Source organism: Sphaerulina musiva (assembly GCF_000320565.1).
Source record: "Sphaerulina musiva SO2202 unplaced genomic scaffold SEPMUscaffold_7, whole genome shotgun sequence".
NCBI lineage: Eukaryota > Fungi > Ascomycota > Dothideomycetes > Mycosphaerellales > Mycosphaerellaceae > Sphaerulina > Sphaerulina musiva.
Genome location: NW_016017389.1, coordinates 593661 through 613485, shown reverse-complemented (window position 1 = coordinate 613485; position 19825 = coordinate 593661). Strand labels below are relative to the sequence as shown.

Sequence of the window (19825 nt, the reverse complement as noted above, 5' to 3'; positions counted from 1 at the left end):
CGGGAAGAAAAAATTATACGTCTGTCTGCTCCAACTAAGCACCTCAAGTAATGTAATGTAATAGGAGAGGGTGGTTGGATTGGTTGTTTTTTCACTCGCCCGAGCACAAAGGTAAGATATCTCTCCCCGTTGTTTTATTTCCACACCTTTTGCTATCGAGACTCTCTCTCTCTCTCTCTCTTACGCGGAGACGATGCAGATCTTTGGCCAGGGATGAAAAAAGATCCCCTCCCCCCTCGGGACGGTGTTTGACGGCTCCACAAGAAAAAGAAGAGAAAAAAGCGGACTAGTCTAGTTCGAATCCTTCGTCCGAGTCCGTTGCAAGTTGTGATTGTCGGGTCTCCACGCCTTGAATATGTGTTTCCCCACTGTCCCTCCTTAGTGCAGTGCAGTCTGCCACTACTTTCACCCGGCATGGGCATGGCATCTCCCTCTTTTTTCGTCGGGGAAAGGGGGGGAACTTTTTTTCGGTGAAGAATTCTCTTCCCTGTGCCAGCCTCAGCTTTCACTTCCCACCACTACACCAGTCTCCTACGGAAAAAGTGTTAACAATCGCTTGGGACTTTGTCATCCCTCCCCTCCAGTCTTTTACACAACAACAACAACAAGAACAAGGTTTCTCCACGTGTGGAGACCCCGGACTGACTAGACTCCAAGACCAAGACCAAGAATAATATCGATACATAACCCACCACCCTGTCTTTTCTACTGCAGGACGGTCGCTTCGTTTTCTCTTTTCTCTCAGCTCTTCTCTCGACCTTGTCCTCCATCTCTCTCTCCCCCTCTCTATCCTTCTTCTCGTCTCACCAAATCTCTTCCAGCATCTCCAAGAACAGGAAAGAAAACAACCCCTCAAGAACAACAACACGTTCCCCAACAATGGGTGGTTTCCTCACCCTCGTCGAGGACCGACCTACGCCCAAAAATGTCTACAACTGGAGAGTCTACGCCTGCGCCACCGTCGCCTCCTTTGCCAGTTGCATGATTGGATACGATTCCGCCTTCATCGGCACTACTTTAGCGTTGCCTTCATTCGTCGATGAATTCGACTTTGACTCCATGTCGACGTCGAAACTTGCACTCGTCAAATCGAATATTGTTTCGGTGTATCAGGTAGGTTAACACTTGGGAATATTCCTACTATCGCTCGGTTTATACTACAAGCCATCAATTTCTTCTTCTATTTTTTCTGATGAGAGATAAAACAGGCCGGTGCATTCTTCGGATCTCTCTTCGCCTACCCATCCGCCTACCACGTCGGGCGCAAATGGAGTCTAATCATCTTCTCTCTCATCTTCACTCTCGGCGCCGGAATGATGTTAGGAGCCAACCGCGAGCGCGGTCTAGCTCTCATCTACGCCGGACGTGTCTTAGCCGGCATAGGAGTAGGAGCCGCATCCATGATCACTCCAATTTACATTTCCGAGATTTCGCCTCCAGCAGTTCGTGGACGGATTGTAGGGATTTATGAATTAGGCTGGCAAATTGGAGGTTTAGTGGGCTTTTGGATTAATTATGGCTTGTCAGAGACGATGGCGCCGAGTCATAAACAGTGGATTATACCTTTTGCTGTGCAACTCATTCCGGCGGGGTTATTATTGATTGGGGCTTTTTGGTTAAGGGAGTCTCCGAGATGGCTGTTTTCGAAGAATCGAAGGGAAGCGGCGTTGAAGAATTTGTGTTGGATTAGGAATTTGCAGGCGGATGATGTGTATTTGGTGGAAGAGGTCGCGATGATGGATGCGGCGATGGAAGAGCAAGCGGCTTCGATTGGATTGGGCTTTTGGAAGCCTTTTCTCGCTGTTAAGCGGAATCGCAAGGTTCAATGGCGCTTTCTGCTTGGTGGACTCCTTTTCATGTGGCAGAATGGGTCTGGCATTAATGCGATCAATTACTACAGTCCGACGGTGTTCAAGTCGATCGGTGTCGTTGGTACCAATGCAGGTGAGTATACCATCCCCCTTCACGATCTCGAAACAGACTGAAGTGACTAATTCTTTTTTTCCCCCCATCTATAGGCTTCTTAACCACCGGAATCTTCGGCGTAGTCAAAACCGTCCTCACCGTCGTCTGGATGTTCTTCCTCATCGACAACCTGGGACGCCGCAATCTTCTCATCATCGGCGCCGCCGGCGGTTCAGTCTGCATGTGGATTATCGGCGGCTACATCAGCACCAAAGACACTTCTGCCGCCGCACAAGCAGCAGCAGCAAGTCAAGGACTGAGCTCGGGTGGAATTGCAGCGATTTTCTTTTTTTACTTGTGGACGGCTTTTTACACGCCTTCGTGGAATGGAACTCCTTGGGTCATTAATAGCGAAATGTTTGACTTGAATACTCGTGGTCTTGGTCAAGCTTCTGCTTCTGCGAATAATTGGTTTTGGGTAAGTTCTTACACCTACCCATCTATCCCATCAATTCCCCCAATAAGTACTAACTCCATCATCCAGAATTTCATCATCTCCCGCTTCACACCGCAAATGTTCAACAGCATGGGCCCGAGCGGCTGCGGAGTCTTCTTCTTCTTCGCCAGCATGATGATTCTCAGCATTTTCTTCGTGTGGTTTCTCGTCCCCGAGACAAAATCCATCCCCCTCGAATCCATGGATCGTCTCTTTGACATCTCACCTCCGAGAAAAGCGAATAAAATTATTTTGGCGGAGGATCAGAAGCGAGATGCGGAGTTTAGAGAAAATGTTAATGGGGCCGGGTTGACGACGGCGAAGGAGAAGGCGGATTTGATTGAGAAGAGTAGTGAGAGGGGGAGTGAGGTTTGAATGGGGGTGGGGGAGGTGTTGGTTTGTGTGGGTTGTGTTGTGTAGTGTAGGGGTGATGGATGGGTAGGTCTGTTCATCATCTGTTATTATGATTACCTTACCTATCATCGTCACTCAATATATACCTATGTAAACTCAATACCGAAGAAAAAAGAAAACAACATCTATTATATGTCCGGCGTCGTCTCCCGTCAATCGAAGCATAGGTAGCGTAGCAATAAGTCCTCTAGCCGACAGTCTACCCTTTACGCTTTACAACACACACATCAGGTACACGCACACACATATATATATAAAACCTCACAACCGAGCAGGGAGGCCCACCAAAGACCTCCCCCCCCCCCCAAAGAAAAACAAAAAAAAGAAAAAAAGACACAAAAGAAAAGAAGAAGAAATCCCCGCACTTCACCGCCTTTTCACCGCTTAGGAGATACCTCAGAGTAAGGTAGGTAAAGTAGAGAGACTTGGAGCATGTTCGGGTCTACTGTAGGAATCCTACTTACTAGGAAGTACTAGTGAGGGAAAAGGGAAAAAGGGAAAAGCATCTTGCGGAGGAGGAGGGAATATTCAAGATTCAATATTCTTGGAGTCGGAGTCGGGATAGGAGAAAATTGGGAATTTAGAAAATTGAAAGGGGAGGATAAGGTAGGATAAGGTAGGATAAGCTAAGAATAGCTGGATGGATGGATGGATGGATGGATAGCTAGATGTATGTATGTATATGCATTATCGTATTGCATCTCATCTCAGATAATTATCGTACTGTAAGTACCTAGGAGGTAGGGCTAGATACCAAGTGAAAGAAACAGATAGGACGATAGATATATCCCAACCAAGCCAAGTTTAGACTTTTTTCTTTTCTTTCCTACAAAGTGAAAAAGCCACATTCATTCATTCATTCATTCATTCATTCATTCATTTTTTTCCCACGGCTTTTCCATCCCATGCTTACCCGTCCCCTCCTTAGGTAGGAGGTAAATGCATTATGCATATATCCGAAAAGCCACAAATTAATTAATAAAAAAAACATTTATCCCTGCTGCTCAACGCTTTTCCGGGAGGAAGCTAGAATATGCACTATCGGGAAAAAGGAAAAGGGGGAAGAAAGTAATTCCACTCACACCACTAATTGTATACAGTACATGGAAATGCAGTGGAACACACCTTTTTAGGCCTGCACTTCTTCTTCTACTTTTGATAGTTGATACATACTGTAGTGTGTGGTAGTATCGAATTTGGGATATTTTTCTGCCCGTGCTAATGTGGATCCCCTCCTCGATTCGATAGGATAGGATAGGGAAAAAAGTATTGGTAGGTATTTTTAAAACATGTTTGGATGTTTTATTATCTTTCTCTTTTTCTCCTATCTATTTGTTTACCTGCTTTACTCCTCTATGGGTAGCGAGGGGAATACCTAGTTGAAGTGGATTGTGTTTTCTTTGATAAGTACTACTACTACTACTACTACTACTACTACTACTACTACTACTACTACTACTACTACTCCTCCTACCTTGGTTCATTTACTTGGATCTAGAGAAAGAGAAAAGGGATTCTCGAAGCCGAGGGAATCTTTGCTCGACTGAGAAGGAATACTATTACGAAGCTACCTTATATATTCGACTACTCATCGATCGATCCAGAGGGTGGTAGTGAAAACAAACCAACAATCGAAATCAAGCAAACCTGCACACACACACAGAGATATACATACCAAGTCTTTACATCCCACCACCGACCACGAACGAAAAAACCCCCCTCAAGACTCACCTCTTCCGCGCCCACCAAACAAAAAACCATGCCCTGCAAACCAGCCATAAGCTCCCACAGTCTCGGCCGAGCCTGGTCGCACTCCCTCCCCACCAAACTCGACGCCGCAGCGTCCCACTCCCTCTCCCTCGAACTCTTCCACGAAGATCTCGTCTACCTCGCCGCCACATTCCCCGGCGGCCCAACTCCCTCCAACCAACTCCTCGCAGCGCAAACCATCCGCTCACTGTGTTCCGCCCGCAACATCTCCATCATTTCTCTGCAACCGTTTATGCACTATGAAGGACTGCGCGATCGCGAATTACACGAGGCGAGAATTCGCGAGATGCGGGATTTGTGGATTCCTTTGGCGAGGGCTTTGGGGACGAGGGTTATTGCTGTTCCGTCGAGTTTTTTGGGCGAGGAGGAGTGTGGCGGGGATGAGGGGGTGATTGTGAGGGATTTGAGAGAGTTGGCGGATTTGGGCGTTGCTGCTGCCTCTTCTTCTTCTGATGATGATGATGGAAAAGGGGAAGGGGAAGGGGATATCATTTTTGCCTACGAAGCACTCTGTTGGGGAACACACATCTCCACCTGGGAACAAAGCTGGGAAATTGTCCAAAAAGTCTCTCGATCGAACTTCCAAATTTGTTTTGATACATTTAATCTAGCAGGGAAAGTTTTTGCCGATCCCATGCGTCCCGGGGGAATCAAGAAGAATGCGGAAGAGGCAATGGAAGCTACTCTGAGAAGAATTTTGGAGAGAGTGGATGTCCGACGGATTGCGTATATTCAAGTTGTGGATGCGGAACGCTTGAGTACACCATTGATTAAAGGACATGAATTTTATCACGAGGATCAGCCGGCGAGGATGAGTTGGTCGAGAAATTGTCGGTTGTTTTATGGGGAGGAGGATCGGGGGGCGTATTTGCCTGTTTATGCGATTTTGAAGACGCTGTTGGTGGATTTGGGGTTTGAGGGGTATGTTAGTGCAGAGGTGTTTCATCGGGATTTGGGGAAAGATGATAGGAGTGTACCCGAGGAATTTGCCCAGAGGGCGAAGAGGTCGTGGGAGAAGATTGTGGAGGATTTTGGGCTGGAGAGAGGAGGAGAGGAGAAGGTGGCGGTGGTGGAAGAAGGGGCAGCGGGGAGATCTGCTGGAGGTGTTGTTGATCGATTTCCAGCTGTGGAGGGTGCGGCGGCGAGGGCGCAGTTGTAATTTTTTTTCTTTTCCCCTTTTCTTTACTGCGAATAGGGATGCGAAGAAAGATACATTTAGACAAATCAAGATCCTACCACACTACTCAAACAGAGACATGGAGCAAAACTGAACCAGACGGACAGACATTTCTTTTTACTACAACTATTCTTCTAACCCTCACGGCGAGTCCGTATTCAACGCAGCCCCCACCACAAATTCTTCACTATAATGCTTAAAAATCTCATCCCGCATCAACTTACGCGGTGCCCTCCGTCCCGTAAACAGTTCAAACTGCGCAAAAGCCTGCTCGGGCAACATGTCCAGCCCATCCATCAAAATCCAACCTTTACTTTGAATCTGCTGCACTTGCGTGACGAGTGCCGTCACAATCGGCATATACGCCAGTTCGACCACGACACCGCCCGTGCGGCTGCTGAGCCAGTCTTTGCGCAGCGTGAAATTCGTCGGCATGCCGTCGAGAGTTTGTGTCGGAATGGTGCTGACGATCATGGTGGGGTGGCGCATATTGGGGGGCCAGTCGCTATGGAAGGATTCGAGGGCGGTGACGGTGGTGTTTGCGGCGTTGGTGGGACTGAGTTCGGCGATGCCGTTGGTGCGGATGAGTTGGTTGTAGTGTTTGGCGAGCTCTTCGGCGTTGCCTGTGGTGCGGTTGCATACAAAGATGTTTTGTACGCCGAGCGAGATCATCGAATAGATGGCTGCGCGTGCCATGCCGCCTGCTCCGCACACGAGCCCTGTGGTTTGGGGGCGGACGGTGTTGGCGGGGGATAGGCCTCGACGGATACAGGCTCGAATGCCAATCCAGTCCGTGTTGTCGCCATAGAGGGCTTTGACAGGGCCGGTTCGGTTGCGTTCTCGAAAGATGCCAACTTCACTGGTGATGGACGCGATGACGGTCTCGTCTCGAAGCGGAATGACGGTATTGAGTGCCCCAATTGCTTTAGCGTGCGGACTCAGGAGATCCATCATGGGCAAGGTTTTCGTTTTGAATGGTTGCACGATTGCAGCTCCACCAAAGTCGTGTTCCCGCACCAGCGTCACAAAGTCTTCCAATGTCGAAGCCGAGTGCGTGCGGTAGGAGTGTGGCATGCCCATGGCCTGATATGCTGCGTTGTGCATCGCCGGTGACAGCGAAAAACTCACATTAGCTCCGTAAATGAGAAAATGCATGGGCTCGTGAACGAAGCTCGCGAAAAGGGCTTCGCTGCGTTCTTTGGCTGTCACGAGTTGCAGAATCCCTTCGGAATGGTCGCCATCAGGACTTTTAGGATCTGGGATTCGCTCAGGTGGTGCCACTGGCGTTAATGTATTGTTAAAGCACATGGAGGTTCGGCCGTGTCTGCCTATTGAAAATAATTAGCGAGAAACCACTGATGTTGTTCCATACTTGGGACTTACCAGTACAGTAGGCTATCAGGCGTGGCCCCTTGCCGCCATGCAAGGTCTGTACACGCTGCTGCAATGCTTGAATGGCAAAATTGTCTGCGAGAGTCCCGTTTGGCATCGTGATCTTCACTAGATCGCAGCCCAGATTTTGAGCCTTCTCGTAGATGTCCATGCACGCTTGGCCAGACCAGCCATCGTGCATGCGTGCGGCAGCAGCATACTCCCCAATCACATGGGTGCGACCTTTACTCGCGAGCAAGTGTCGGAGTTGACTCTGTTCAAATTGGAGGTCCAGTGTGCAATATTCGGGTCCCAGCCGGAGACAATACTCCAAGAGTTCCGCGCGGGACAGTTGCTTTTGTCGACTGTCTCGTTCATCACGGGTAACCTCTATAACGATGGGTAAGATTGACGACCTTCGAATAACAGCAAACGCTTCGTTAACAAGGTTGAAGCAGCTGTGCTTGCCCAGTCGCCAGGTATCACCATGTCGAGGACTGGTGCTGATCTTCAACAGGACCGCATCGGCGCCTATCTGTGCCTCATCCAGATCGATTCGTTTGGAGACCACGTCTTCGGCGGAGAGCGTGACAGAAGATGTAAACTCGAGCTTGTCAACACTCATCTGCGACAGTGGATAAGCCGACTGATGGGAGCGGCCCCGATCATGGTCGCCAATGATGTTGCGCAGAAGCTTCAAAAAGTCATGCTCGGTTCGTTTGAGGGTCAGAAATGGACCATTCGAGGCTCTGCTCGATGCCTGGCGCGGCCCTTCGTTGGGTGAGAGACTGTCCATGGTCTCGGAGACGTTGAAGAAGTCATAGTTGGAGCAGTCTCGCAACAGAGCCTCCGATGCACGGATGACATCCTGTATCCGCTCTTCAGACCACACTTCTAGAAGTGAGAACGTCAAATGTAAGCACGTATCTCGAGTAGTATCGTAGACTTGCCTGCTTGGCCACTTGGTCTGTATATGGGATTCGGAATCCTGGCGTACTCATATGATGCACGCGGATAACGAAGGGTGAAAGGCAGCAAAATTCTGTGGTAGGACCTTTTACTTACTGATGTAATCTTGGATGCCAGGAACATCACGAGTGACATAAATGACCGGATGCGATTGTGCCCAATCTCGAATCAGTCTGGCGCCATCACTCTCCAGGTCTGCGAAGCTGCACACAATCACGGAATTCCTGCTGTTGGATTCGAGCAATCGCTTCAAGCCTTCACAATGTTTTCTTTGATACTCCGCAGAGCCCTGTAGTTGTCGATACGCAGTTCGATTCGTACCGGTGGCTTCTGTGAATGCTCGATCGGATTCGACCAATCTACGATTATAGGCAGACGCTGCGAGAAAGCCCAAGGAACTTTTGCCCACCCCACGAACGCCGATCAGAAGGATAGATGCATCGGGTCCAAAAGCGACTTTCCGCGGTGATGGTGGACTTGGTGTGATCGTGCCGTTTGGTGGCGTTGGAGTGGCACTGCTTTCTCTCGACCTTAAAATCTGCTGTAAAGGTTCTTTCGTGTTCGGTCGAGGCGAGACCAGTCGCTCAGTGGAACTACCGCGCATATCCTGATACGATCGCTTCACACCAGCGTGAACGGTGGTCATGATACTCATTGATTGTGTCGATGATGTCGATGACTGCCGCTGCACACCGTCTCTGCCGGCACAGCCCGGTGGGCTCACTGGAAGACGGGGAACGATGTCGACACAGACGATATCATGGGTAGGTAAAGTAGTAGTCCTTTTCGATTCTGAGCGGCGGTGCTCCGGTGTTGACTCCGCTTGTATCAATGTAGTTCTAGTCGATGCTTGCAGATGAGAGGCTGGTGACGATCATAGGACGGTCAAAGTACTGGCCATAAGGTATTATGGTCCTTGGCCCGGCATTGAGCTCGAGCAAGTGAATAAATGCAGCTTGGACGCCAGAATTAGAAGCAGGCCTAGACGCATGGGAGATGGGAGGACGAGCCAAGAGTTGGGCCGGATGAAGACTCTTCCACACATCCGTGCGGCCAGTCGAGCGGTCGAACCGAACGAGGAGCCAATCAAGCGTCCGCCCGCAGTCAATATCATCGGGAGCGGCTTTCTATCTTGTTAACTCCGTCTGTTTCTGTAGGGGAAAGTGAAGTGAATTGACCGAGCCGAGGGGACACGCTCGTGGAGAAACACCATCGCAAGGGCATCGGATTTCTCTGACTGGTTGGCTGGTTTCCATCTACACCAGCAACTTCAACCCCGTGAATGGCCAGAAAAGTGCTGGAAGATGCGCTTGATCTGAGGGTGCCTGGTTATGTTGGAAGGCAGCCAAGAGCCTCCTGCAAATGGCCAGGAGCCGGTGTTGTCTGGCAGTAAGAGGACGCTTCCGGGAGATGCGGCGCAGAAGGCGAAGCGTGTGCGAGTGTCACGAGCGTGTGACCAATGTCGAGCAGGACGGGAGAAATGCGATGGCAATCGACCATGCTGCCAAACGTGCGATGCCCAAGGCCGCTCGTGCACTTACTACGAGCAGCCAAAGAAGCGTGGAATACAGCCCAACTACATCCGGACTCTGGAGTTGACCTTGGCTTGGATCTTCAAGAACTTCCCCGAGAGTGAACAACACATATCGAGTCTACTGCCGGATCCCGGAGACCAAGCCCACAAACTGATTGCGTGGAAAGACGCCGTTCCAGCGGAAGCTCTGCACGCTTCATGGCGGCATAGCGTAGTGTGCAGGCAAATAGACCAATTGCTATCAGGCGCAGATATCGAGCTTCCGCGTCCCATAGCAGCAACGACGGCGGCAGCCGCCGCAGTGGACAGCCAGGAAACTCATCATGCGGATGATGCCCAGGCTTCTTACCAGTCGCCACCACCATCTGTGCCCTCAGATACGGGCATGGTTCCCCCAGACATAGCGAATCCGGCGGCAGGCGTTATGAATGTACTCTCGCCAACACATGAAGCTAATGTAAGTGAAGTACTAGACTCACTCGAGCGCCCGTACAATGAGGGCGATGAGCACGCCCTCAATCTCTCCTAGAAGGCAAAAGTTTTTCCTCCCAGATACATCTGCTAATCGTGAATCATTCTAGAACACCACCAACGAATTGCTCAAGCTTCCACAGAACTCTTGGGCCTTACTCGAGCATTACTTTGCCTTCACGCACACATGGCTGCCAATGGTTGAGCGTCACGATGTCCTGAAGCTCATGTACTCCTACCCTCCAGGTGAGTGCCACAATCCATCTAGCGGTATATTCTGAATGGGTACTGCGCATGGTCGCCCCAGCATGGTCTGCTTTCTGAAATGTCACGAGGAAATGGAATGGAAGCCGCCGTTTGCCAGCTCTCATCCCATTCGCCATACTTTCTTCTGCGTGCTATCAGCTCTCTGCATTAATCCTTGATTAAAATGTCAGCGGCAGTATCGTGTTGTCAAGGTCGCCGTGGACAAGCCTCAGGACCAATCTTGCGGCGAGCGTCTTTGGGAGTCATTCGCTTACATTTGGCTCGTTTGTCCAGGAGGATTGCGGAAACAAGACGCTCTCGGAGCGGATCATGCTGAATTGTGGAGTATCATGGCCCTCGCATCGTTACAGAATGGTGCCGAAGACTCTGTGGCCTGTCGAAACACTGCCAAATCTCTCGTTCCGAACGAACATGGCTTTCAACTTGGCCATATCAAGGTACGTCTGGGACACTTCTATCTCTTCTATAGCATCGAAGACTCAGTTATCCGGCGTTCAGTCGCACCAAACGCGTCAAAAAGGGTCAAGGGGCGCACATAGAGGATTCTGTGCAGGGAGCTGATACATTCATGGCAGGCGTTGCTTATCCTCGGCCTGACCGAGATCATGGAACGAGCCTGGCTACCTGCATGGCTGACCATTGGATCAGCCATTCGCCTGTTGACGTATTCTAAACTTGGAAGAGGCACCAGCACGACTCTCTTCGAAGGCCGCACTAAACACACTCTGCTGGCCGCATTCGTGCTCGAACGCGCAGTTGCCTCACAAACTGGCGCTACCGCGCACATCAGGCCAGGAGATATTCAGCATGTTGGCTTCTTAATTGAAGATGGACTCGAAGAATGGTCGCCGTGGCAAGATCCCACAGCTGGTGCCGCTTCGAGTATGGCGAGATCTCCCACCAGGTCGATGAGTACGTTCAACGAGCTAGTACGAATTGCTTTACAGTTCCCTTCCGATAGCATCCTCGGCAGTCCTGGACTACCAAACATGGCATCAACGATGGAAGCAATCACTAAGCTTCTCATCAATGCGAGTGACAGCACTCAACGCCTCCACCCATCTCAGGCATTGGCAGGCCGGAAAGCACAGGTACCAGTGGAAGCGAGTAAGTTCCGCACAAGAGCTGCATAGTTCACAGATCACTCGATTCCCATTCACGTGAGAAAGGGCCTTATCAAAAGGCCTCACTGCTTTCACAGGCAAGTGCTTACCCTGTATGTCATTAGGTCGAGTCCACGCTTCAAGCCATAGTTCTACTGCGTTCTCTCCGCCATCCGCCGACAACACGCGATTTCAATTCATGAGCCTCCCCAGCGAGAGCATGGAAGGGCTCGCCAGCAGTACTCATGCAAATCAGATGCAGCAAATCCCAGGCCCGAGCAATTGGACCACGGGACCAGTCGCCACAGATATGTTGCAAGACGTTGCGCCAGGAGCCGAGGATGCAGGATCGGCCAACGGCCCACCCGGGTCGGACGTGTTTGAGGAATTAGCAATGCTCGATCGCACCGATTTCTCCTCGAATCCTAGCTTCATGCAGAATCTCGGATTTGGGCCTGACCTGGATTTGGCCGAGTTCTTTGGCGCAGACTATCAACCCTCCAATCCTCTCCTGACATATACGCAACCCGCAACATATGCCAGTCCGACGCAAGACTTCGAAACGACGGGCAACGACGCAGGTTGAGAGAAGCGCCTTGCTCATGAAAACACTGCCATGCTCTTCCGTGCGGCCGCCTCTGGAGTGGGCGAGCACGATAAGAGATATGTTCATCGACGACGTTCTACTCTTCCGTGCTGGACTGGGAGGGAGCAAGTCCTGCTGAGCTGCTCATTCAAAGCTGTGAAGCTAGACGACGACGACGATGAGGAGGAGGAGGAGGAGGAGGAGGAGGAGGAGAAGACTAGGTATCCAGCACGTTGCTCGATGGTGCAAGAAGTCTGGAAGCGAAGAAGATGGGTTCCACTGGTTGGCAGTTCAGATACATGTAGCAGCCGAATATGAAGGCGATGGGAGCCGATTGATACCTTAGGCCAACGGTCTGGTCTGGTAGGTGGTAGGACAGAGTAGTAAGCACGAGCGAGATGTGGGCCTTCATGTTCTTTCTTCACATGAGGATGACGGCACCGTCGCCTCCATCCACATTTTGGGAACTTTAATAGCAGGCGCAAACACAACCTCGAACACACACTCCCACTCCCACTCCCACTCCCACCCAACTCCTCCTCCTCTCATCCCATCGTCCTTCTCCTGCACTGTATACATGTACAATACATCCACCCACAATCGAAGATGCCACAGTTCAAGGTGACCACCGACGACGTCAAGGCATTTCTGCCAGACCGCTCCAATGGCCACTCCAGCGCCATTCCCAGTGAGAAGCGACTGGGCTCTGCCAACAGCAATCTCATCACCGGTCTGCCATCGGTGCCAGTCACGTTCGAGCGACAGCCATACCACGCTGGCGTCAACGACGTTCTCCAGCATCCTGGCACGGCTCGCGCCAATATCGCGCCTTCTAAAGAGTCTCCGCGTGGAACTGAGGTGAGTTCCTCCAAATACTTGGCACCCTTCAATGTCCAGAGATACCTGCTTACCTTCGGCCTGTCACCTCGCAGGGCTGGGCCGAAAACCACCAGCATCAAACAGTGCTACAGCAACACTGTGAATACTTTGACCAGGACCGCGATGGAGTCATCTGGCCCTTCGACACCTACCGCTCATGTCGCGGCTGGGGTTGGAACCCTCTTCTCTCCGCCATTGTCATGATCATCATTCACCAGGGTCTCTCGTATCCGACCTGCCCTTCCTGGATTCCTGATCCCTCTTTCCGCATCTGGATCAAAAATATCCACAAGGACAATCACGGCAGTGCCTCGGGCTCTTACGACCAGGAAGGGCGTTTCAGACCACAGCAATTCGAGGACATATTCTCCAAGTACGACCAGGGACACAAGGGCGGGCTGACGATCGGTGATCTGCTTCGCTTTCACAAAGGACAGAGATTCGCGATGGACTTTTGGGGACAGACTGCAACCTTCTTGGAGTGGACCGCTGTATACCTGCTGCTATGGCCCGATGACGGCGTGATGCGCAAGGAGGACGTGAGAAGGATCTTCGACGGTAGCATCTTCCAGCACAAGGCAGATGAGTACAAGCGGAAGCAGGAAGCGAAGACACAGTAATCGTTCACGACGATTGAGGTACAAAACGGCTTGCCTTTGGAGCACCGACATTCGAAGGAGAAGAGAGTTGGAACTACCTCCTAGACTTCTATACTGTAGACGCCAATTGGCAGCAGTCCAAGTGCATAAAGTAGCGGTATCTTTCGGCATTCGTTCTAGAACTTATGGCTCCCAAGCTCCCACCTCCCCATCTAGGTCACACACATCCTCCTTACTCTACGGCCTCCGCACTTGCCATCTACAATAATGGTATCAAAGGCAATATTCATTTATCCCCGCGGACGATCCCGGAAGGACGCTTTGCCGGATAACTTAAGGTACCAAGACGATATGTACGGCACACCTGCACTACCTACAGTACATCCATGGATGTGTAATCACTCGTCATGAAAGTCGCGCAACTGGATCTCGCGTCCATGTTTGTTCCTCCGACCATCCGCCTTGACATGCACACTACTAGTCTCGTGCAATGAGCTCTCTTCATCATCCCAGACTGCCCCTCGCTGTGGTATCTGCCAGTTGATGCTGATGATCTCTGCTAATTGGACATACTCGCCTTCGCATTCGGCATCAGGAACCCAGTATGCTTCTCGATGCACCACCAAGTCCCTCTTCTTGATATACTTTTGATAGAACAGGAACCCCCAATACCAGATAACACCCCAAAAGGGCGAAGTCACGCCGATTGCCGGCACCAGGTACCATGGGATTCCCGTTACGGAACTGTGAAAGGGAGATCCGTAGCTCGCTGGCACAAACGCAGCGACGACCATGAACGCGTTGGCGATGCCCAGTACAATGACATGTACCGGCGACAACCACGGCTGATAGCGACGGCCTTCCCGCCACGCCTCTTTTCTCTTGGTCTTGGTGATTGCAAGACCAATCGACACCCACAGGCTGAGGACGACGATGATGGTGTACGAGTAGAGGTTGACCAGAGTCGAGTAGGTCTTGCGTGGGTCCACGATGGCTGCCGTGACAGCGATCTGCAAGATTGACGTGAGCCAGTGGAGTCCAAATGCTGCGGTGGGGGCTTGCTCGATTTCATCGTCCAGCTTGGGCTGTTTCGACGTCCACTGCTGCCATAGACCATACGGTGTGCGATACGAGGTTGCAAAGAAGAGGGAGAAGGGAATGATGCCCTCTTTGGCGATCTCCTGCTTGACACGGGCAGCAGTAAAAGTCATCACCCACAAGTTGCCGAATATGGAAATGGCCATGATGACGGAGATCGCTTTGGTAGCCGACTTGTGGTTCTCGGACCACAGAGTGTCGAAGAAGAGTGTCGCCAGATCGACATTACCAGGTAGGCTGTTTCGAGTCTGCGGTAGCACTTCGCTCTTATCTACGACCAGGAGATAGCTGATATTGACGGCAAGGAACAGAACGCCAGTGATCAGCATCGCGAGCACGGTGTATTTCGGGAAGTGCTTTCGAGGGCTGCGAACTTCTGCGAGGACATAAAACGGCTGTTCATAGCCTGAGAACGCGTACATGCAGATCATCAACGCATTCGACCACGAGGAGACATCTGTTCGCTGCGTGGTCCAGACATCCTTGGTGAAATTGTTGCGGATTACGTCTCCAGGACCTCCAAATCTTCCGGCGGCCTTTGCAATCCCGAGGCAGACAATGGTGAGAAGGAGGGCTACTTTCGCCGTGGCGAAGATGTTGTTGATCCAGATGCCCATGTTTCTCGAAAAGGCATGGAGCATGACGACGAAAGTGAGCAGCGCGATGGCTACTGCAATAACGACGCCACGATCAGGGACCTCTTCCGACGCCTTATCGTAGTGGCCAGCAGCAGACAGGACTTGAAGTGCGCACGAGATGGCGTTGCCACTGAGATTGTACATCAATATAAACATGATCGAGAATGAGCATGTGGTTCGAATGTGTGGAAGCCGAAGATTGCTGTTGGGAAACATGAACTCCAGGTAGTTCTTCTCTCCGCCCGACCTGGGGACACCGCGAGGCTTGTCCTCTCCTCGGACGCGACGTTGTGGCATCGAAAGGCCGCATTCGAGCCAAACATACAGACCGCATACCGATATGAGGGCGCCGAGAACCCAAGCACACAAGGCACCGCCGACACAACCAGTGCCAGCGAGGACTTTGTGTGGAGAGAGAAAGATGCCGGAGCCGATTGTTCGATTGAGTATCAATGCGACCAGAGTGAAGCGACCAATCTTGCTCTTCTCTTTCGGGGCGAAGTCCACTCGTTGATAATCCAGTTCAAGATTGGCTGTCGAAGGCCGACCCAGCAACGCCCGTTCATTGTCGTTGAGGGGCATGATGGGCTCGTTACGAAGGGACAGCAATCATGCTGGCCGGCGTGAGGACGCATGCATTACATACATGTAAGTGCCAGAGAGGATACTCCCGCCCTGTGGCTGTATGCCCCCGCCCTCGATGGAAGAGGAACGGTGGGCAGGCTGTGTTGGTTGACTCTCATGCAAGTTCGCCTGTGGCGTGCATCTCGCTACGCTCACCAGGGCCCGTGAGTGGTGGAATGGGGCGCATAATTCGCCAAGCATCCTTCAAGATGATCAGCCGTGGTACTGCAGCGATAAGTCTTCCCCATCTGGAACACACAGCCTCAAAGATTGAAAGACGTGAGGCCGCCCTGACTAACACTACGCTGGACTCGTGGTCATGCCCTCCCTTTTCCTACCTGCCCTGACCCTTTCGTCACCAGCATCCCTCTGCCACCAGTGCTACCTGCAGTGGCTCCACTTCTGCTCGTTGGAAAGACGTGCGACCCTTCTACCGCTCCGTGCATGAGCCTTGCACGTAGTGAATGAGTGACCACTGGCAGTGGACCGCAACCGGGCATCACTACACTAGTCCATACCACAATTGACGATCCTGCCCGTCATGTCGTTCGGCATGAGCCCCAGCGACATCGTTGCCGGAATCAGGTTGGCATATAGTATCTACGACAAGGGCTTCGCAGAGGAGAACCGTGCTGGTAAGAGAGCTGTCTGCTTTCTACGCTCTCGACATGATCCGCTTAGCTGACACTGCTGCCAGATGTCCGATACTCCAACTTCAGGAACGAGATTCTGAACTTCCGCATCCTGCTCGAGCGGCTGAGTGAGGCGTTGAGAGGCGCTCAGACAAGATATGTCGAACGAAGACCGGTCCTGGGCATGCGTCCGCACGAGCCGTTGTCACGAGAATTCGAAGAGGAACGCATCGCCATCGTTGGGAATTTCCAGCGCACTTTGCAAGAATGCGAAGCTCTGCTGGAGAGGAACAAGCAATTTCGCATCCGCGATTCAAATGTGCTGGAGAACCTTCGTTACAATCTGGGCAAATCAGAAGTGCAAGTGGACCAGCTTCGAAGTCGCTTGCACTTTCATTCGCAAAAGATCAGACTCGTTCTGGATCGTTTGTCCATTAACCTGCTGACCAACATAGACGATAAAGTCGACGACATCCTGGCCATCAGCGAGCAGAATCTGAGAGTCAGCGAGGGGATTGAACTCGAACTCAAGAAGTTCCATGCGTCGTGGCTCGGCCATGTCTCTGGTCATGGAGTGCCGTCCAGATCCGCGTCAGAAGGTCTACACTCTGTGAGTGCCAGTATTGCACAACGTTTCGAAGACACTATCAAATTAGACGCACCTGCGGACCTCACCAATGGCGTACCTCTAATAGAAGGGTTCGACGCACTTCTGTTACATTTTGAACGTAGCAGTGAAGAGGGCTCCGATCAAACACCGGAAGGATATCTGCTTTTCTTGAAGGCTCGATGGCTTTTGGACCAGATCAAAGCAGGAGTGCAGTTCCAGAACGCTCGCCCCGGTCTGTACTATAAACGTGCAATCAATCAGGTCGAACAAGCAATGCTCGCACGCATCAGTCAGCCCGGACAGCTCATCGCGTATGACGAGAGTGTCCTACTGCAACTTCCGGAGACGTGTTTCCATATATGGCTGTCATTGTCGACAACGCCGTCGGTTGAGTACAGCAAGCCTAGCCCCCTTATGATACGGGGCGGCGAAGTGAAGGTTGCGCACATCAAACTGGCTTCTGAAAACCCGTCTGAAGGCTCGGTGACGATCTTTAAGAGCTCTGACGAGCAGATACGCGTGGTTCACGAGAGCATCCCAGCATCAGCATCGGAAAGAGTAGTAATCACACAGCACAATGTGCTGGTTCAAGAAGACAAACTGATACCTCGGTACACGTTTCCCACGCTCACAACACCTTGCCTGGAACTTGATATCCGGTGCCGTAACGTGGACGAGTATTTCAAATTTACCAGCATTGACGATCTGCACAATTTCCAGAGAGCTCTGATGGGATACGAAGTATCTCACGATCAGAGTAACATCATATGCCAATTCAGTGACCATCTGTCTCACTTGGACTGCAAGGGTCACGTTCAGCTGTGGCAAGAACCCATCGGGCTCGCCACTTCTATGCCAGGGCGGGACGATGCGGTGTCGCCCCTACTGGGGTCTGCGAGCATCAGTTCCGGGGGCTCTCGACATGACAGCTTAAGCTCCTCAATCGCTGCTACGAGCACTGTCAATGCAGCAGCAGACGGCTGGCAAGCGGATCCCATCAAGAAAGCATCTATCGTGATCTTCGCTCAACTCACGGACAGCAGGAGTAAGAACAAGCGCTTCGCTGCAGTGAACATCGACCTTGGAGAATCCATATACGTCGACCCCAGCTCGTGTCAGTGCCATCGCGATCCAGACTGCAAAAGCGTCGTGCTTCGGCATAAGAAGAGTACAAAGTTCTCCGTCCACGCTCTTTTCTCCGAGTCCGACGCGATGGGTCAGCCTAACCCCAGCACTTTCGACATTTTCCCCTTTCGCCTCCCGCGACATCCCGACCGCGCTTCGAGAGTTCAGACGAAGCAGACAGAGTACTTGGTATTTGCATTCAAGACTATTGAAGAAAAGACCATTTTCCTCCACGAGCTGAATATCAGATTTGCGGTCCGTGATCAGCAGATCAAGGACCAGTGGGCCTTTGAGAGCAGCATCCGATGGCGTCAAGAACACCCTGTGAGACACCGGCATCAGTCACATGGTAGCAGCCTGAGCAGCTCGCCCGGCTCTAGACACATGTCGCAGTGCTCCACGAGTCCGAGCACTCTGGGCCGTATGTCATCTCGAACACATCCCCGCCATACAAGCAGTATTTCGTCATCTTCTGGTACAATGCCTATCACAGCGGGGGCTGTTGACGAAGCAATTGCGAGTCCCCGGCGCCAGAGCTCGAATTTGACGGCTGAGACGGTGGTGCCTGGATCTCGGGAAATTCCTGTCCCACGCGAGGCCCTCGAGCCGAAACGGAGAGGAATTAACAAAATTCGAAATTTGTTCTCGTGACTCTGCTGAATTGACTTATATATCTTGATGAGAAAGATCGACGCTAGGGCAATTCTCGGTCGTGGACGAATGGATATACCAATCCCTGCTGCGTGGCCCCCACCGAGTGATATGCCAGCTGGAGATTTGGCACTCGCCTGCTTCCTGCTATGGGGCTTCGATCATCTATTACGACGTCAGCCACAAGCTACTCGACGGAGAGGGCAAAATCTCATAGCGAAGGTGACGTTATTTCTTCACGAAAAAATCAGGGTGTTTTTACGCCACAGCACACATTCTCAGACAAGCCAGCCACCCGACTTCTCGACTTCTCGCCTCCAGCTTCGGTGGTGCAGAGTACGTCTTCGCAACGGATACAAGCCTGGTCCAGCAATCTGTACAATGCTGCTGCTGTAGACGTCTCGATTGGTTTCGAAATAGCATCAGCCCCGTCGGACGACTCAAAAGATCTCAAAGCTCCACCAACCAACCAAGCAACCATACAAACATGACTACCACATCCGGTTTTCCCCCACAAATGAGTTCAACTCACTCACTGACCCAACCTTATTCAGCTCAGGCTTCCCCCTTGCGCAAATCGCCGTGGAGCAATCTCTCACAGCTCCAGGCTACTACTGCTGTGTTCGATGTGCTGTCAGTCAGTTAGGTTCTCGTCGTAGTAGTCTGTACAAGAGAAGCAGGTGTAGCTGCAACTGTAAGATGACACGAGACGAGGAACAACACAGAAGGAATTGACTGTACCGAGAGTCTGGATGGGAGAGAGAGAGAGAGAGAATATCTTAGTTAGGTTATTGTAGCAGAAGAAAAAAATCTCGGAGGTTCTTTTTTGCTATCGAAGCAATAATATAGGTATAGTATGACAGATAAAATGGATGAATAGACTGATTATATAATTCAACTTTCCCG

General features: G+C 51.4%; 7 protein-coding genes across 7 annotated transcripts; 5 read left to right on the top strand and 2 right to left on the bottom strand.

Annotated features, from left to right (window-relative positions):
• The first annotated feature begins 784 nt into the window (after positions 1–784).
• On the top strand, positions 785–2923 carry SEPMUDRAFT_150187 (sugar transporter). Its single transcript, XM_016906007.1, has 4 exons — positions 785–1113; positions 1209–1944; positions 2019–2383; positions 2450–2923. Exons 1-4 carry the CDS (start codon positions 880–882, stop codon positions 2774–2776), a joined length of 1662 nt encoding a protein of 553 aa, XP_016759307.1. The 5' UTR covers positions 785–879; the 3' UTR covers positions 2777–2923.
• A 1302-nt stretch (positions 2924–4225) lies between these two features.
• On the top strand, positions 4226–5816 carry SEPMUDRAFT_150186 (xylose isomerase-like protein). The gene has a single exon (XM_016906006.1). The coding sequence runs from the start codon at positions 4575–4577 to the stop codon at positions 5742–5744; it is 1170 nt and encodes a 389-aa protein (XP_016759306.1). The 5' UTR covers positions 4226–4574; the 3' UTR covers positions 5745–5816.
• A 54-nt stretch (positions 5817–5870) lies between these two features.
• On the bottom strand, positions 5871–9245 carry SEPMUDRAFT_150185 (uncharacterized protein). The gene is made up of 3 exons (XM_016906005.1): positions 8199–9245; positions 7146–8027; positions 5871–7090 (listed from the first exon to the last, which is right to left on the bottom strand). The coding sequence occupies exons 1-3, from the start codon at positions 8755–8757 to the stop codon at positions 5904–5906; spliced, it is 2628 nt and encodes an 875-aa protein (XP_016759305.1). The 5' UTR covers positions 8758–9245; the 3' UTR covers positions 5871–5903.
• Positions 9246–9250: 5 nt separating this feature from the next.
• On the top strand, positions 9251–12485 carry SEPMUDRAFT_150184 (uncharacterized protein). The gene is made up of 5 exons (XM_016906004.1): positions 9251–10093; positions 10218–10353; positions 10648–10811; positions 10950–11481; positions 11603–12485. Exons 1-5 carry the CDS (start codon positions 9434–9436, stop codon positions 12061–12063), a joined length of 1953 nt encoding a protein of 650 aa, XP_016759304.1. The 5' UTR covers positions 9251–9433; the 3' UTR covers positions 12064–12485.
• Positions 12486–12602: 117 nt separating this feature from the next.
• SEPMUDRAFT_68549 (caleosin domain-containing protein) lies at positions 12603–13707 on the top strand. Its single transcript, XM_016909828.1, has 2 exons — positions 12603–12921; positions 12996–13707. The coding sequence occupies exons 1-2, from the start codon at positions 12670–12672 to the stop codon at positions 13560–13562; spliced, it is 819 nt and encodes a 272-aa protein (XP_016759303.1). The 5' UTR covers positions 12603–12669; the 3' UTR covers positions 13563–13707.
• A 46-nt stretch (positions 13708–13753) lies between these two features.
• On the bottom strand, positions 13754–15859 carry SEPMUDRAFT_142663 (amino acid transporter; the record flags this gene model as incomplete). The annotated part of the gene is made up of 2 exons (XM_016903010.1): positions 13754–13800; positions 14017–15859. 2 exons carry the CDS (start codon positions 15857–15859, stop codon positions 13754–13756), a joined length of 1890 nt encoding a protein of 629 aa, XP_016759302.1.
• SEPMUDRAFT_68546 (uncharacterized protein) lies at positions 13867–19784 on the top strand. The gene is made up of 2 exons (XM_016909827.1): positions 13867–16536; positions 16599–19784. Exons 1-2 carry the CDS (start codon positions 16443–16445, stop codon positions 18917–18919), a joined length of 2415 nt encoding a protein of 804 aa, XP_016759301.1. The 5' UTR covers positions 13867–16442; the 3' UTR covers positions 18920–19784.
• The last annotated feature ends 41 nt before the right edge of the window (positions 19785–19825 follow it).